This window comes from Delphinus delphis, chromosome X (genome assembly GCF_949987515.2).
Source record: "Delphinus delphis chromosome X, mDelDel1.2, whole genome shotgun sequence".
In the NCBI taxonomy this organism is placed as follows: Eukaryota; Metazoa; Chordata; class Mammalia; order Artiodactyla; family Delphinidae; genus Delphinus; species Delphinus delphis.
In genome coordinates, this window is record NC_082704.1 from 18,207,239 (window position 1) to 18,225,477 (window position 18,239).

An 18,239-nucleotide genomic window follows, 5' to 3' on the forward strand; every position below is an offset into this window, starting at 1 on the left:
CAAAACTGATTTGGACGCATGAAGTCTAGAGATTTGTGGAAGAGCAAACAGAAAAAAGAAAGAGAAAAGAAAAGAAAAGAAAAAAACGATCTTAGTTTATAGTCACAGTGTAGTTGGGTGTGTGTATTAAGACTTTCGGGATTATATAAAACGATGTAATGACATAGAAGGAATCGGTATGGAATGTTTGTCCATATACATTTTCCGTATTTTTCTTTTAGAGGTGAGTACAAATAATAATAGATTGTAATAAAGCAAGCCTGACCTACACAGCCACTTAATCCCAGAGGGAATGTGACCCAGAGGAGGGAGGGGCAGAGCTCAGGAATGCGTTGCCGTGACACATTGATTCCAGGACGCCCCGGGCTTCATCTGCACCTGAGATATGGACAAAGTATGTTTGGATGCTGTGGAGGTTTCTTTTTGTCCGCTCCCCAGTTAGGAGGATGGCAGCTGGGGTGACTGTGCCACTCCCAAGGGCACCTGGTGTACACAGGCTTGGGAATCCAGGGGCCTGATGGGGCTGAGGGACGTTCCTCTCCCTTCCATACCAAGTGTGTGCAATACCAGCAGCCTCCAGGATTTAAAGGGGAGAACTGGAGGCAATGATACTGATCATAAGGTTCATAAAGACTAAACCGATGATTATAATCAGCATGAGTGCTGGGGAACAATAGAACCTTTATAAAGACATACTTTCCCCTACATATTAATTATAACACATCTCTCTCATAAGAGAATTACCTAGTGATTTTTTAATCCTTTAAAATTTTTGATTGAAGGGTGCCATGAAAGTGTCAAATGTAACTATCATTAGGTAGCATTTTGCTTCATATCATGTGGGACCCAAATCCTGTAAAAGGAGGAATAGTTCTTGACCATGCACGTGGTCCTTCAACTAACACAAAAAACTGCTTTGGGAAGAGCGTTGGCAGTCTCTTTTGTATTCATTGCAAATACCTTCACCCTAGAGAAACTTTATTCAAGCTCAGGAAAATAGCTGACAATCTGGGCACTCTCCCTAACCGCGTGACAGGTAAGGAAAGGCCACCTTTAGCCCTCTCTCTTATTTCCCTTTATATTTGGAAGCCAAGAGCCATCCTAGTGGAAACAGACCTAGTGTCTTTTAAAGTCTACTGTATAATATTGATACTCTGGTTCTCAACTGTTTTCCCCGCTCCAATCTTACTCTAAAGGATGCCACTCGCTCAGATCAGTAGCAGTGGCTCATCATGGTAATAACTGCCCTGCTGAGGAAGGCGACAGAAGGAAAGAATCAATGTGGTTGGTGGGTGGAAATTCTGCCTTGGATTCCCGCTCCCCGCTCTCCCCGCCCCGCCCGCCGCCTCATTTTCACAAGCTCTTCAAATCTAATACGAATTTACAAGCATTTTGGAGCAATCTTTACTTCATTATCTACCTGAAAGAATTTACGTCCTGTAAGTAGAGTTTCTCTAAACTCATCACTGTCAATTTTTTTGTTTGCGATACTGCAAAATTATTCTATTCTTGGGGACAGTTATTCCTTTCAAGTTCCTTTTTACGTTTGTTTGTTTTGTTCTGAAAGCCTTAGAGCTGCAGGCCAGGGTGACTGGGACAGAGGTGGGGTCCCTACCTAGTGAATAGGACTTGGGAGGCAGAGGACTTGTTTTTACGCCGGTAAAGAGTAAAATCCCGAGTCGCAGTTGATTTCATGCAAGCAGGGCTGGAGAGGCCCAGGGAGGACCTAGTTTGGGGTGAGCACCGGGATCTGTGAGCCAGTATTGCTTCAGCGTCTCACAGTACGTGTGGGGGGAGGCAGGTCCCCTGTCCCTCCTGGTCCCATTGGCACTACCCTTCACCCCAGTCTCTTTGGAACTATATTAATAGAAGGCGACACTTCACATTGGCGCTCAGACCCCAAAGGGAGTCTGGCAATGGCTTGGCAGGTGGGCAAGAAGCCGGGAGATGGGTGGGAGAGTGGGGCGGAGGCATCGTCGAGCGGCGTTTGGCTCAGCCAATGATAGTTCGGGGCAGGGGTGGCAGAGGCGGAGGCACAGAGGAGGATCAGCCAATGGAGGGCGAGCAACTACTGGAACGACCTGGTGACGTGAGGAGCGTTCCATTCGCCCAGTGGTGGGCGGCTGCCACAGCTGGTTTAGGGCCCCGACCATTGGGGCCCCTTGTCAGGAGGAGGCAGCCTCCGGGCTGGGGAGAAGCCGCTGCCACCTCGGGCGGCCGACGCGGTCCCCTGGGACAGTGCACTTCCTGGCCTCGGTTCCCGGCCGAGTTCTGTCTCCGGGGTTCAGGTAACAAGGGGTGGGGGTGGGGGTCTCCGGGGTTCGGCCGCGTGGTCTACCGCTCCCGCGGCTACTCCGGGACGCGCGGACCCTGGCTCTCCCCTTCTCGGCTAGGCAACTTCCGAGCCCCTGGCCGAGGGTGACTACACGTGGCGGGGCGTGTGTGAGTGTGTACGAGCGTGCGGAGGTGGCGCACGTCCCAACCTGCCCGGGGCGGTGGTCGGCGGCGTGGCCGAGGCAGGGCGGGCCTCCCGAGGCCGCGCCCGCCGCCCGCCTGGGACTCCGGCCTCGGCCCCGTGCCGTTGGGCCGGTCGCTGGTTCTTGACGGATTTTGATCTTTGTTCTCCCAGGCCCGGCTCCCCTTCCTGGTCTCTCTTCTCTCGCTGGGCCGGTTTATCAGGAGAAGATTGTTTTCCAGGTTAGTTTTACACAAAGGAAGTGTTCTCTGTACCTCTGGTGCCCCCTCCCCTTTCCCAAGCCTTCCACCTTCTCCTTTTCCTGCTCAGTTCCTCGTCTCTCTTGGGACCCTTACCCTCTCCAGCCCAGGAATGATTTCGAGTTGGTTGTTTCTCATCAGTCAGTTGGGCTGCAGGCTTCCGCCTCATTCTTGCCAGCGCGGGGCATGTGGTATCAGTAAATAGAGGCCACAGCACCCGACCTGAGAGGAGGAGAAGGGTGGCAGTGGCAGAGAAAGGCTGGGCCTGGGGATTCAGGATGCTAAGTGGAGATGGTACTTCTGAAATGTCCCAGAAAGCACCTTTATGACTTTTCTTGACTGCTGCCGTCCCCCCCCCCCCGCCCCTCCTCCCCCCAGCCATATCAGAACCTCTCCTGCTTAAGTCAGCCTTTCACCTACAGGTCTGTGATGTGGTTTCATTAAGATTCCCACCAATGTTAGGCTAGACCAGCAAGGTTGGTTCATTTCCCGGACTCAGGAAGTTAGGAGGGTTTGATTAGGGGAAATCTGTTTTGAGTAAATACAACCTGGGTTTGTGTACAGAGTGTCCACAACCTCCTAGCTCTGCCAGAGGATGACTTGTTCCCTGGTGTGATTCACATTTGAGTGGCTAATTGAAGAAAGAAGGCGAAGAACTGGAGGAGGGGTGGGAATGGCTCCTTAAGGGCAGAAACTCTACTATTATTTTTAGAGTCCTCTTTGTGATGATTATAGAAAAATATGGTATAGTGGAAAGTTCCCTGGACTGAAAGTCAGCAGACCTGTTTTCTTGGCTTCGCTTCATGGCTTTGTGACCCTGGAGAAGTTATCTCCCCTCTTCGGTCTTCACTTTACTCATTTCCAAAACAAAGTAATTGGGCCTATCAACTACAAAATCCCTTCTAGTTCCAAGGTTCTATGATAATCACATCATCAGTATTATATTGGAAGTAAAGGGGTATATTTAAGAAGATATGCTAGCCCCCTTCTCTTTTTGAGAACCTTTAACCTTTTCTTCTTTTAGGGGACAAAAACAGATTGGAAATAAACTCTCCCATTTCTTCACCCCCATCCCTTCAAGCAGTGCTCATCTTTCTGCCTCTGGGAAAGGAAGATTGAACTGCATTTTCTTGTTCCTGTCTCATTTGTGTGTGTGTGTGTGTGCTTTTTCTTAGGGCTAGAAATTGGACTTCTGATGATGTTTGACCCAGCGGCAGCAATAGCAGGCAACGTGATTTCAAAGCTGGGCTCAGCTTTTGTTTCTTCCCTCTTGTAATCACAAAACCCATTTTGGACCAGCAATTCCAATCATGTCTGTGATGGTGGTGAGAAAGAAGGTGACACGGAAATGGGAGAAACTCCCAGGCAGGAACACCTTCTGTTGTGATGGCCGCGTGATGATGGCCCGGCAAAAGGGCATCTTCTATTTGACCCTCTTCCTCATCCTGGGGACGTGTACACTCTTCTTCGCCTTCGAGTGAGTTTCCATTGAGTACAGTTGCCTGATTATGGTTACCTTGGGTCCAGGGGAAGAACCTTCTTTCTGGGGAGTTTGTGGCTAGTCCTTGGATGGCTGTCATTGTCCTCTTGGGCAGTGTCTATAGATCATGCCAACTGAATTCATTGCTTTGAGCTTATAGCAGAGTATGTGCCTCCTAGAAACACCAAGACCCTTGATACCAATTTTATAGCACTGATTTGGGGCCACCCTTGGAACACTTGGGAAATAAAAGAGTTTGTCTTTATTACTCACCTCCCCTTTTCAGTGGTCTCCTTAGGTGCTTAGTGACAGACTGCCTCTTCCCTACCCCTCCCGAGCCTAGGGGCACGCCCCGTGGTCATAACTCCACCCCATAATACTCACTTATTCTGTTATTCTGGGTCCTATTTCCTTAGGGCTCCAATTTAACAGTTAGCTGTTAAATTGAAAAGCCAACTGAATTGGGAACCTGCAGATTGGTTCCAGCCTCAGCTGTGCCACAATCTAGCTGTGTGTGTGGCACATATGTGCTTATTAAATGTGAGTTGCTCTTTCTTTCACTCAGAATCGCTCAACATAAACAACTCTCTATTCTGTGTGTGCCTGATACCAGCCTTGGAGTTATTTTTTCTGTGATGTAATAGCTAGTACTAGAGCCACTGTTTGAAGTCCGTGTAGGTCACTGCTCAAGGGAAGTGGCCAGTTGGATTCTAGGGTACTGTGGCATGACTCCTGGGTATGCTGAGAATGCTGTACACTCTAGGGCTGGGAGTAATGCTGATCGGTTTGGGATTACAGTATTATGAGGAAGGCCTTGAGGAGCCAAGAGGTGTGTTTGTGGACTGTGAACCACACCTAATAGGAGCCTGCTACAGTTCCTGTGCCCCGTGACCTGGAAATGGAGCTCCCATGAGGGGGTGTGGCCATGGGACGGAGGACAGGGCTTCTTGGCCAGATTTCGTGGGTAATTAAAATGAGCTCTGGTCTCTTGGGGCTCATTTTTGTCTTTCTTCTATAAGGGCTTCAGGCTTACCCAGTGCATCAAGAGTGATTTTTTTTTGGGCTGCTTTACCGGACTTTTTTTTTTTTTTTTTTTTTTTTTGCGGTACGCGGGCCTCTCACTGCTGTGGCCTCTCCCGTTGCGGAGCGCAGGCTCCAGACGCGCAGGCTCAGTGGCCATGGCTCACGGGCCCAGCTGCTCCGCGGCACGTGGGATCTTCCCGGACCAGGGCACGAACCCGTGTCCCCTGCGTCGGCAGGCGGACTCTCAACCACTGCGCCACCAGGGAAGCCCTTTACCGGACTTTTTGATGTTTGCAGCTGGCTTGAGTAACAGCAGAGGAAGGAGGGGGACGTAGTTTATAACAGGGCTAGGAAAGTAAGGTCAGAGGACCTCTTTGTCAAAGGCACTTCTGTTGCTGCTATTGCTGCTGACTTTGTAAAGTATTTGGCAAAGTCAGACAGTTTGATGTTGGCTTCTTAGCTGCTTTCCAGTCTGAGTTTCATGGCTGAGTGTGTGTGTGTGTGTGTGTGTGTGTACTTGTGTGTGTGTGTACCTATGTGTGGTACAAGTGAGTGTGTGCAGGTGGGCAGGCATATGCATAACATTAAAAAAAAAGTTTCCCCACTCGTCACCCTTCTCCAAGTTTTCTTTGTTTTATTCCTGCCTTGCTTCTTTTTGGAAGTGCAGAGATGAACTCTGCTTTCTATCATTCTCACTCCTTCCTCTGCTGAATCACTAGCTCTTTTGCCACCCTCCCTGCCCCGCCCAGGGTTAAAGTTTTGTGGTTGGAACCATTCAAAACAGAGATGAGATTTGTTCCTAGACCCTGAGTGAGCTGGTAATTCTGGGCCCAGGAAACCTCTGGTTTGACTGGCCAAGGGAACTTGAAATTTGGAGCTACTGGCATTTGACCCTTTTTGTATCTGGGAGCCAGACAGAGTCTGATACGGATCTGTTCCACTTCGGCCCTGAAGGCCTCTGAAGAAAACTGCCTGTGGGATGAAGCTTGTAATTAGCCAAGTTACTGTTTGACAGAGGCAGGTTGGGTTTTCTACCAAGATGACTTTTTCCCCCAAGTTATTTCTTGCGCTTTGCCCTCAGATATGAAGGGCGAGGTTGTTTGTAAACTGCCCTGGGTTCCAGCTGTCTGTGGGGTAAATATTTTTGAGGGTAGGGCTTGGGGGAGGGAGTAAGGAGGCCGGAGGGGAGAAGGAAGTAAACGTGTTAGCTGAGCAGTGGAGTGGGGAAGGCTACATCTGACCAAAGGGGAGAGGACCCTGGCAATGAATGCTTTTTTTACTGAGAATGGTAGAATCTGTGTTTGTGAGTGTGCATGCATCTGTCTGTCATATGCAGACACACAGGCACTCTAGGTGGCAGCTGCCTTGAGCCTAACCAATGACAGGCTGTACAGAGGATACCAGCATGCCTCTGAGGAATGACATTTCTTTCTGGTTGACCTTTTTCTTTGGGGTCTGTAATTTACTACCCACCACGTGGTGGTGGATAGGGTTTGGGGGCAGAATATGGGCTCCTTCACTAGTATGAGAACTTAGGGAGACCTCAAGAAATCAGCTGGGGGCTTCCCTGGTGGCGCAGTGGTTGAGAGTCCGCCTGCTGATGCAGGGGACACGGGTTCGTGCCCCGGTCCGGGGAAGATCCCACATGCCGCGGAGCGGCTGGGCGCATGAGCCATGACTGCTGAGCCTGCGCGTCCGGAGCCTGTGCTCCGCAACGGGAGAGGCCACAACAGTGAGAGGCCCCCATACCGCGCATAAAAAAAAAAATCAGCTGATCTAGCCCCCTGCCTTCAGGCAGTTGAGGGTGTCTGAACCACCAGTGACAAAGGGCTGTCTCTTTTCATCTTTAAACTGTCTAGGAGCGTAGACTATATGTCCCCTGGCTGCTGCATTTTGGCCTTGAGGAAGAAAGTTCAGATCTTGAGGCACATCTGGACCTGCATTTAGTAACAGCGTCCTGCTTGCAGCAGGTGCATAGGAACGAGTGCGAGGTGATTTATAACCACCCGTGGCACAGCCCTGGGTCAGCCAGATGGCTTGAGAAATCTGGTCAGGCATGTGGGCGCCCCTTGATGAAAAACATGCAGTGTTAGTAGTGCCAGTGGACATCTTTTTATTTTTGGATTTTGCCTTTACACGTTTAGATTTCTCAAAGGAGGGACCTGTAATTTTCAGTGGACAGACAGTAGGTTGAATACGTAAAATGAGCAAAGGTGGTCCATCCAGGAGCGAGTTAGCTCTGTATTGTTAGAAGTGTTTCCAAAGAAACTGGGTAGCCATCTCTCAGGGCTGCTGTCACAGAGTGGATTCCTGCCTAGGATGGGAAATTGGGCTAGATTATCACTAGGCCTCTTGCAACTCTGAGAGTCTGAAATTCTATATAACTCTTGTGTCTGTCTGGAAAATTCAAATACACACACAGAAAAGGAGGGGATAGAAGATTACCAGTAGGTAGCTGTATTTTAAATGTAATTGTATCTGTAGTAAAAATGTCTTTGAATTTTGAAGCAGAGTGTAAATTGTACAGTACTTAAAAAAAAATTTCCTTGCAAGTAGAGATTATCATACTAAGTGAAGTAAGTCAGAAAGAGAAAGATGAATACCATATGATATCACTTATATATGGACTCTAAAATGTGACACAAATGAACCTATCTATGAAACAGAAACAGACTCAGGGACGTAGAGAACAGACTTGTGGTTGCCGGCGGGCGTGGGGTGGGGTGGGGAAGGGATGGAGTGGGAGGTTTGGGTGAGCAGATGTAAGCTTTTATATATAGAATGGATAAACAACAAGGTCCTACTGTACAGCACAGAGAACTATATTCAGTATCTTATGATAAACCATAATGGAAAAGAATATAAAAAAAAGAATGTATATATAACTGAACCAGTTTGCTATACACCAGAAATTAACACAGCATTGTAAATCAACTATACTTCAAAAAAATACTTTAGTTAAAAAAAAAAAAAACTTCCTAATGTATTCTTAGGATGAGGTATTTAGGAAGTGTGAGCTTTGAGCACATGAACCATTCTCAGTCCTTTTTGCCCAAACCCTGTCCAGCTTGTGTGATGAACACATAGCAAACAGCTTGGCCGGGAATGTTAGGACACTATAGCAGAATGACACTGACAACCTGTGAGCTGTCCAGCTACTGAAAGGCTATTGTGGTATTTAGTCAAATTCAACTTCCTCATAAAGCTTGGGGAAAGGACCAAGTGCACTGTGTTCTGGAAGTGGCTTCCTAGCTGTCTCTTTTAACATTGTGACCAGATCACTAGTGGGGTCAAGGTCCTGAGACTTCTGTTGTGGCAAGAATGATTGTGTGACTCTTGAGCCCTGAAGTAGAAGTAGTTTGCTGCTATGATCAGTGCTTATGCCTCACTGTGCTATATCTAGAGGAAACCGTATCAAGGCACTATCAAACCCTGTTGGACTGACCCTCCTGGGTGCTCCTGATGTACAGAGGAGTCGTTGAATTGGATGAACTGAAAGAAGTTTTGTAGCACTGCTTAGTAATTGTCCCACTTCTAGCCTATTCATATTCTACCTCTTTTTCAAGTCCCTTCTTGAGTCTTCCTTCCTTCATGAAATTTTTCTAGTAATTTCTGCATTCTCAGGACTAATTGTACATACCAGTCATTTAATATGTAATTGACATTTTTTATATTTCTGAATTCTGTGGTGATTACACTTCGAGCTCTTTCAATGTCAGGGACCATCTTCTGTGTCTATGTGGCCCCCACAGTGCCCTCTGCCAGGCCTTTCATAGAGTAGGTGATCAATAAATGTTACTGAATTGATACATTCTGGATGCACTTAAAATGTAACAGTCTTGACTCACAGAATCATAGAGTGATAGAGCCGGAGGGGGCCTTGGAGACTATCCCTATCCTTTTGCAGGTGACAAAACCAAGTCTACAGAAATGGGGTTATTTCATCAAGATCGATCGGCCAGCCAGTGCCTTTATATGACACTACTTTTTTTTTTTTTTTGCGGTACACGGGCCTCTCACTGTCGTGGCCTCTCCCGTCGCAGAGCACAGGCTCCAGACACGCAGGCTCAGCGGCCATGGCTCACGGGCCCAGCCGCTCTGCAGCATGTGGGATCCTCCCGGACCGGGGCACGAACCTGTGTCCCCTGCATCGGCAGGCGGACTCTCAACCACTGTGCCACCAGGGAAGCCCTATATGACACTACTTTTCATCTCATTGTTACCTTTTGAATACGGAATCGTGAAGACGTGCAGATTACTGAAGATGTGCATGGTGCTGAGTGCTGGACACGCATATTCTGGGGTCTTGCTAGCTAGTGTTTGTGTTACCTTAGTGGACTCCAGGTTATTTTGGCCTCCCTAGCCCATGCTCCTAGAAAACGAAGGCATCTTTGTGGAAAACTGACAGCGTTCCAGCATGGCATTCTGGTAGCCTTGCAGGGACAAGGGAGCCCATGTCTAAGTGTGAACTTAGCAAGTACGCTTTGTGTGTTACAAGAGGTTATCACTGCTGTCGCTGCCCCTAGTCCCTGCTGCCGGGATGAGGACAGCTCAGAGAAAAATTAAGCAGTGTGTGCTCCCTACCATGTTACCCTGTGGGTGATGGTGATGAAAGGGACACCGTGTCCCCATGGACAGGAGGAAGAGAAGAGGCAATCTGATAACAAACTTAGCAGGTTTGAGGAGACACAGGGCTGGGTAGACCAGAGCCAGACTCTGACATGGCAGAATATCTGTGCCTACAGTGACAAGGTCCAGGTTCCTGAATTCCTTAGGTGAGATTAGGAAGAGGAAAAAGTGACTTTATCATGATCTCTAACCAAGAGAGTATTCTCTGCAGAGCTGCTCTATGGAGGTTCAGTCTTGTGCTTATCCTGCCCAAGATTCTGTCTGTGACTTGGTCAACCAAAGACAGTTTTAGAAAGGCATAGTTGCCTCTTTGATATCAATCTGTTAACAGTACTTAGCTAAACTCAACTTCCTGATAAAGCATGTCCCCTGAAGAAGGATTGGGTCATGTCTCCTGAACAGTGTGCTTTCCGTTAACAATTCTTTACGGTTCTGTCATTCAGAATTCATCTGTATATTTTCAGCCTCTACTACCTTTTGTGGTAATGAGTTTCACACTGTCAGTCTCCACTGAATGAGTCTCCCATCTTTTGAGAATGAGTCTTAATTGAGTATAGTGATCGTCTATTTTAGGAAAAGTGAGCACAAAGAACAGGGATGTCCCTAGCATGCCTACATCAGTTGAGATGTTTATTGAGGGAGAGGAGTCCTAAATCTTCCTCCTCAGAGATGCCAGAGGTGGTATTGTGTTTAAGAACAAAAAAAGGCATCTTATGCCTCTTGCAATAACAAGAGGCTAGTGAATTCAGGGTAATGAGGGAGATGTGTCTGGAATGGAGCAAGGAGGAGGCAAGAACCTTATGATAATGATTAGATAAGGCCAGTTCAAGGAGGGCCTCGGAATACTGGCCTGAGGAGTGGGGGGCTTAATATAATAGGCAGCAGGGAACTATTCTAAGTTCTTGATCAGGAGGATATTATAATTGAAATTTTTTATATTATAATTGAAATGTGAAATTTATTATTATAACTGAAATTTGGCAACTACTTAGCAGGTTTGCCTGGATAGAGATTTTGGCCTTCCTCAGTGAGAGGATGGCTCATTGCCTCACAATTGAAAAGGTCCCTGTTTGGTTAATTTTCCCCACTGCTCCTGGAGCAAAACAGGGTTATGCATTTTCCTTTGACTTTCACATAGCAGTAAATCTGGAGGGTGATATTAAATTATGTTTTTAGTGTCCAAGGAAACTTTTTCCCTCGTAGCAGACTCTGAGTGTCATCAGAAGAATGTTGAACCAGTCTTATGGGTGGTTGTACGTGTTTACTGTGCTCTAGAGGTAGGTCATACGTAAAAGGACAGACAGCCATCCATATCAGGGAGGACTTATAGCAAAGGCTTATTTCTATTATCTGGGATCAAGGGCCATTATGGGGCTCCAATCCTTGGGTCATTCCTGCCGTTCCAAGCACAGCTCTTCCTTAAAGCCAACCTTAATGGCTGCTATGGGAGCAGTTTCAAGCAGCCATCAGCTTCCCAAGAGAGCTCTTCTCTGACCACTTACAGTCCTTAGAGTCTGACTCACCATGTGAACACTTGATTATTGGTCTTATCTTATTTAGCTGTTTCATATGTTAGTTATGTTTTCCTCAACAAAATTAACTCCCATTTCTCTTGCTCTTCATTTGTTAGACCCATAAATACTTGTTGGCTGATTGATTGCATTGATAAAAGGACAACAACAAAAAGCATAGCAAGAAAGCTATTAGGGAGACTTTGAAGCAGAGTATAGAACAGTAGTCCACACTGCCAGTCTGTGAGGCAGCCCTGCCATGGAATCTGTCTGGTTTCTTACCAGCTCCCCTCATGAATCTCTTTTGAGTTTTTTTGTGTGAATTGAAGTCTGTGTCATTATCATTGTCCCTCCAATGAACGCTAGTGTGCTAGGGATGGGGGATGGGACATGACACACCAGCTCAGCCTGGCACTGCTGGTTACTGCTGGTCAGTACCACCATGTGGGAGTCCTGTCGTCTAGTCCAGCTATGGATGCCTGAGGCCAATCGAGAGGTTGGTAGAGGATGGCTTAAAATGATGATGTCTCTTCAGGTGGCAGAAATGAAGACTTAGTGGGCACATGGTTGCATTTATAAGATTCACAAGGGAGAAAAGCAACTTCTAACCCCGTGGTACTCTGAAGACAAAGGAGAGTTCTGTGTCAAGAAGTGTATGGATATCATTATTCGTATCGATATAGATGGAAACTACTACGGGGTTTCAAAAACAGCTTATATTTGTGGATGACAGATCCGTGTTTCACTAGGACAAATTAGTGATGTTTGAGGGTACTCCTGACTTTTGAGGTCGATACTGGGAATTACCCCCAAATCTTCACATAGCTTATTCCTATACAAGACAGATCTCTAGCTTACTGCAATTATGGGACTGACCTAGGTGGGTATTAAAGACAGACAGATGGGTTGTAGTTCACAGTGGTCTTAGCCGCTGGCTCTCTTATTTCTTCTTATTCGGGGTAGAAAGGCCTGCTGGTCCCACATCTGCCTTGCCAGCCACACCCACTCACTAGTGACAACTGGCTGCCAGTATCCTTGTCTCTGGAGAACAATACAATGGGCCTGTTGTGTACTTGTTGACATACAGAGTGGATTGTTTTAGCAGGTGCAGATGATAGTCTGTGTGGAGATTACAGAGACCTTTATCCTTAATGGCATAGTGTAATTGAAATCTAAGTTGTTCTTTGTCTGGTCAACAAGCAGGTGTTGAAACGGGACTTAGTTAAGCTTGGGTCTTCTGTGCATGGGGGCGACATTAGTATGTGTGTGTGTGGGGTGTGTGTGGGTGTGTGTGTGTTCTACCTTCTCTGTATCTTTTCCCTCTAATAAAACAGTTTAAACTCCCTTAGGTGGCCAATCAGATGGCTCTGATTTTTCTAAGGGTTTTCATTGGAGACTATACACCCAGGGCAGTTTGAATCCTGGAGACGTCACTTCTTTGTTTTCAAGAGTGATTTTAGAGATGGGCAGTGATGAGGAAGATGGCTGTTTTCTGTCAGCATGGTAATTTCATTTGGCTTGTTTGTGAAACGGAGCCTCATGATTCTCCTGTGTCCTTTTGGGTCCCTGGTAAGTGGAGGTGACTTTTCTGAATTCACTTCTTTTTTTGTTTGTTTGTTTGTTTGTTTGTTTGTTTTGTGATACGCGGGCCTCTCACTGCTGTGGCCCCTCCCGTTGCGGAGCACAGGCTCCGGACGCGCAGGCTCAGCGGCCATGGCTCACGGGCCCAGCCGCTCCGCGGCATGTGGGATCTTCCCAGACCAGGGCTCGAACCCGCGTCCCCTGCATCGTCAGGCGGACTCTCAACCACTGCGCCACCAGGGAAGCCCTTATAAATTTTGTTTTTATTTTTAATTTTTGTTTTATTTTTGCGGTACGTGGGCCTCTCACTGTTGTGGCCCCTCCCGTTGCGGAGCACAGGCTCCGGACACGCAGGCTCAGCGGCCATGGCTCACGGGCCCAGCCACTCCGCGGCATGCGGGATCTTCCCGGACCTGGCACGAACTCGTGTCCCCTGCATCGGCAGGCGGACTCGCAACCACTGCGCCACCAGGGAAGCCCCACTTCTTAATTATCTGTACCAGTGAAGGGGAATAGTGGAAAAGAGGGTAATCCACAAGCGAGTGATATGGAAGGACCTTCATTACCCTGAACTCAGTTAGCCAGATCCTACCCTTGGCTTTTAGGAGAAGGAAAAAAATCTTACAAAAGCAAGCTAAGACCAAGGATTTTATTAAAAAACAAACGAGCAGGCAAGCAAACAAAAAGCCACAGAAATCATTTTGCAAGTTCACTCCGTATGTTCACCTTCATGGCAAACTGCTCAGTACAGTTGGTTTGAACTCCCCATGCAGTCGTGTGTGTGGCACGGAGGCAGGAGGAGGATCTCATGGGGATTGTTCCAAACCTGCAGCGAAGGTACAACCCAGGGTTAAACGTTTACTCTGAGTGGACAGCAGCTTGCTTAATCCCTGTGCAGATGAGATAAGCCTTTTTCCTTAGCTTACTTTCTTCACTCTGCCTCTGGTCCTTGCTCATCCACTTATAGTCTGCCTCCAAGAGAAGATGTCTATGTTGAAGGAGAAAATATGCCTCAGGAGGAGGAGAGTAAAAATAGGTCAGTGGTAACTCTAATTACGTATTCCCATTTATTTGGTTTGATACTCAGTTCAACTCGACAAGTATTTGTTGATAGCCTCTTTGTTCTCATACTTGTATTAGGCTCTGGGAGATAGAGAACCGTGATGATAATGTTAATAACTGACGTTTACTTAGCGTTTACTATGTGTCAAGGGCAGTTCTAAGCACTTTATTTCTATTCATGCATTTGAACCACGCAACCACCCTATGAAATACTGTCATTATCATCCTCATTTCACAGATAAGGAGACTGAAGTTAACTCAGTTACCCAACTAGGAGCTGGTAGAGCCAGAATTCAAACCCAGGCATTCCCACTCCTAAAAGACAAGGTTCTTGCTCTTATGAAGTTCAGTTGGGGGAGATGAGGTCAACATAGTGAAAAACAGTGCAGTTTAGGATAGGCCTTTGGAAGAGCCAAGACCTCGCTAAATGCCAGATTCTTCAGCTATTATAGATGTAGTGTGAGAAGTGGATGCTGTAATGTGCCTAAAGAGCTTAGTGCATCTGGTGTGTTCTCAATAAATTGTGGCTGTGTTGATGACAGTGACGGCATTGATGGCTTTGGATCTGAAAGAAGAGTAGAGCTGGGATATCCAGAGAGAAAGAGGAATGGCCTTCCAGGTGAATTATGGAAAGAGGGGAACAAACATGATGTTGAGAAGGGGTGCTAAGGAGATACAATTTTCTTATTCCCTTGCTTATGGTCACTAATCATCTATTGGCTCAGCTCTTTGAGGAAGGAAGAGGAGTGAGTGGATGTTGCAGAGTCAGTCAGCAGCCCTGAAGCTTTTCACTGGCCTTCAAGCATGCTGGACATACCGTCTGTCTGACACTGGGACTCTGCTTCATGACTGGTCCTCATCTTTTCTTCCCCCTCCTTGAGCTCAGGCCTAACGCCAGATGAGTGGATATGAAAAGCTCTAGACATTCCCAGAGTGAGAGCAACCTATGGTGCTTACAATCCAGGTTCAGTTGGGTCCCTGACCTGAACAGGTATGAGCCTTTGCTGAGGTACAGAGGAAATGTGACCCCCAGCAGGCTGATGGGAGGGACTGGGCTTGAGGGTAACGGAGGTTCCTTAGGCTATCTTCTGTATGTTATAGGTGGCATCGATCAGTTAAGTATTTGTTGAGCGCCTAGTATGTGCAGAACCAAATGTTAGGACTTTTCAGTAATTCGAGAGAAGTAAAAAATATGGTCCCTGCCCTTGAGGTACTGTAATTTTGTTGTGGAGATCAGATTGACATACTGGTAACAATTCCAGGTCAGTATAGGGTAGGAATAACTAGATGTTCAATTGCTTGCTTTCTTCAGATGCCGCTACCTGGCTGTCCAGCTGTCACCTGCCATCCCTGTGTTTGCTGCCATGCTCTTCCTTTTCTCCATGGCTACACTGTTGAGGACCAGCTTCAGTGATCCTGGAGTGATCCCTCGGGCCCTACCAGATGAAGCAGCTTTCATAGAAATGGAGATAGGTGAGTTTTCTAACCAGCTGGCAAGATATTGTACAGTGGGTGGCTTTGATTAGTAAGAGAATGGAATCATAATTGTAGTTGCAGACTAATAATCACTTCTAGCCTTTTCCCTCTGAGATCCTGAATCTGAGATCATTACTACCCTGTGAAGAATATGAACTTCATTCTTCCCTGTTCTGTGTTGCATTTGAGGAGGGATATCTTGCCAAGGTCCTGCTGCACTGTTCCCAAGAGGATTTTTTAAAAAACTTTTTGGGGGTCGTCAACTCATTTGATTTTTTTTTGTATTTATTTAATTTATTTATTAATTTGGCTGTGTTGGGTGTTCGTTGCTGCTCTCAGGCTTTTCTCTAGTTGTGGTGAGCGGGGGCTACACTTCGTTGTGGTGCATAGGCTTCTCATTGCGGTGGCTTCTCTTGTTGCGGAGCACAGGCTCTAGGCGTGTGGGCTTCAGTAGTGTGGCACGTGGGCTCAGTAGTTGTGGCTCACGGGCTCTAGAGTGCATGCTCAGTAGTTGTGGCACGCAGACTTAGTTGCTCTGCGGCATGTAGGATCTTCCCGGACCAGGGCTTGAACCCGTGTTCCCTGCATTGGCAGGCAGATTCTTAACCACTGTACCACCAGGGAAGCCCAATTCATTTGATTTTTTTCAAATTTATTTATTTATTTATTTATATTTTTGGCTGTGTCGGGTCTTAGTTGCAGCACGCGGGATCTTTCGTTGCAGTCTGTGGGCTTCTTTCTAGTTGTGGCTCGTAGGTTTCTCTCTGGTTGTGGCACGCGGCTTCTCTCTAGTTGTGGCATGTGGGCTCCAGAGCGTGTGGGCTCTGTAGTGTGGCACACAGGCTCCAGAGTGCACGGGCTCAGTAGTTGCAGCACGCGGGCTTAGTTGCCCCGCAGATGTGGGATCTTAGTTCCCCGACCAGGGATCAAACTTGCGTCCCCTTCATTGGACGGTGGATTCTTGACCACTGGACCACCAGGGAAGTCCCTCATTTGATTTTCTTGATGAAAACTATAAACCTCTTCATAAAAATATTCTTATATGCATCACATACATACAATTTTGGATATAATTTCAGGGATTCATAGATCTTTTGAAGCACATGAGTGGGTTTCTAACCAAGGATTCCTGCTTTAGGGGAACACACAAGATGAGAGGGGACAGGAACCATTGGGAATTATAGGAATGGTAAAGGAAGTAGTTACAGGCTAATCACAGTACAGTCTGCAGCTCAGGGTAGGGCTCTTTGGGACAGAAATGAAGAGCTACACTAACCAGGAGCCAGGGTGCCTTCATGAATTGAAGCAGAACTTCCCAGGAAGCTCCTGGGAGACTCCTGGGAGCTCACACTCCTGGGAGACTCCTGGAGCTCACACTGGGAAAGAAGGCTCTGATGCCAGTACTAGGAGGGACTGGAGCCCACCAGATCCAACAGTGGTGCCTACCTAAATTGTTCTCATATCTGGTACCCAAGTAGCTAGAGTCAGCATCCAAGCCACGTAGAGTAGAAGAAAGGGACCCAGGACTTGTAAGACTAAAAGCTGTACCATTGGTGTACCAATCTGTGGTTAGCCTTTAGTTCTTTCAGGTGCTTTGTTGTTGTTGTTTGTTTGTTGGGATTTTAATATTTTATTGAATTAAAAAGACAGACACATTGGGGTTCTAATAGGTATTATATTTATATATTATTTTTGAGAGAATTTACACTTATATAATTATTATGTATAATTATCCCCAAGAAGATAGTACATCTTTCTGTATTTTTAGACTGAATTTTGTGCCCTTTAATAGAATTTTTATAGTTTTTTTTAACATAGTTTCTATACTTCTCATATTGAGTTTATTCCTGTTTATATGCATGCTATTGTCAAGGAAATATTTTCTCCCAGTTCTAGTTGGTTTCTTTTTTTTCCCCACAGTTTTATTGAGATATAATTGGCATATGACTTTGTGTAAGTTTAAGGTGTACAACGTTTTGATTTGATACTTTTTTAGGTTGCTTTGAAGGCTTCCAGCTTTTGTATTTCTTTTGTTTATTTAGCTGTGTTTATTTAGCTTCTTAGTGGATTTCTTTTTGAAAAATTTCAGCCTATTTTAGTTGCGGTAAGGGGACATAGATTTGTGCACATCTGAGCTCAAACTACTTAGGGGTGGGGAGAAGGTGGGAATTGTGGGAAGGAAACAGAGGCGAGGTGTGTTGGCGCAGCTGGAGTTGGGGGAGACCTGGACTAGTTAGGAGCAAGATAGGAAGGGACAGTTGTGAGTGTAGTCTTTTCTCTCTCTGGGTTAGTCTTTTGTCCTCCTCTTTCCATCACGTATAGAGAAACTGAAGGTCAAGGCAGTGCCTTGGCTTGATCTTGCCTCTCACAGCAGGCTGTTAGCAAGGTTAGCTCTGTTTTGCCAGATTGCTGGGCCCGGGGCCCAGGCTTAAGCTGTCAGGTTGTTACCTCTGCATTTAGCATGTTTCTTTCAATAGTAGAGTGCGTTCTTGAGTTCATACATATGTTTATGTTAGCAAGTTTTTGTCAACTTACATTCAGCCCTGTACTGGGTATGCTGTGGGTAGGGTCTGGGTGGGGGAGAGAAGAAGACATGTGGTTGGTTCCCTTGCATCATAGCGCACCTCATGGGATGGGAGAGCCTTGAACTCTCTCCCAGGTGCCCTCATGTAAAGTACATGCAGAGGAATGTGAGGGTGGCATGCTGGTACTTATATCATCCTCTAATGAATAGCTATCCCCATTCTTTAAGACTTGTGTCA

At 46.6% G+C, this 18,239-nt stretch overlaps 1 protein-coding gene across 2 annotated transcripts in view; it reads left to right on the top strand.

The window, feature by feature from the left end:
* The first annotated feature begins 2,099 nt into the window (after positions 1-2,099).
* ZDHHC9 (zinc finger DHHC-type palmitoyltransferase 9) overlaps positions 2,100-18,239 on the top strand; it is a 31,887-nt gene continuing 15,747 nt past the window's right edge. The window contains exons 1-4 of one of the 2 annotated variants that reach the window (XM_060001602.1): positions 2,100-2,288; positions 2,630-2,697; positions 3,891-4,192; positions 15,314-15,474. In XM_060001602.1, the coding sequence (XP_059857585.1) occupies positions 4,026-4,192; positions 15,314-15,474 (328 nt within the window). In that variant the 5' untranslated portion in view covers positions 2,100-2,288; positions 2,630-2,697; positions 3,891-4,025. The remainder of the gene's footprint in view (positions 2,289-2,629; positions 2,698-3,890; positions 4,193-15,313; positions 15,475-18,239) is intronic. The other variant, XM_060001603.1, reaches the window with a different exon arrangement.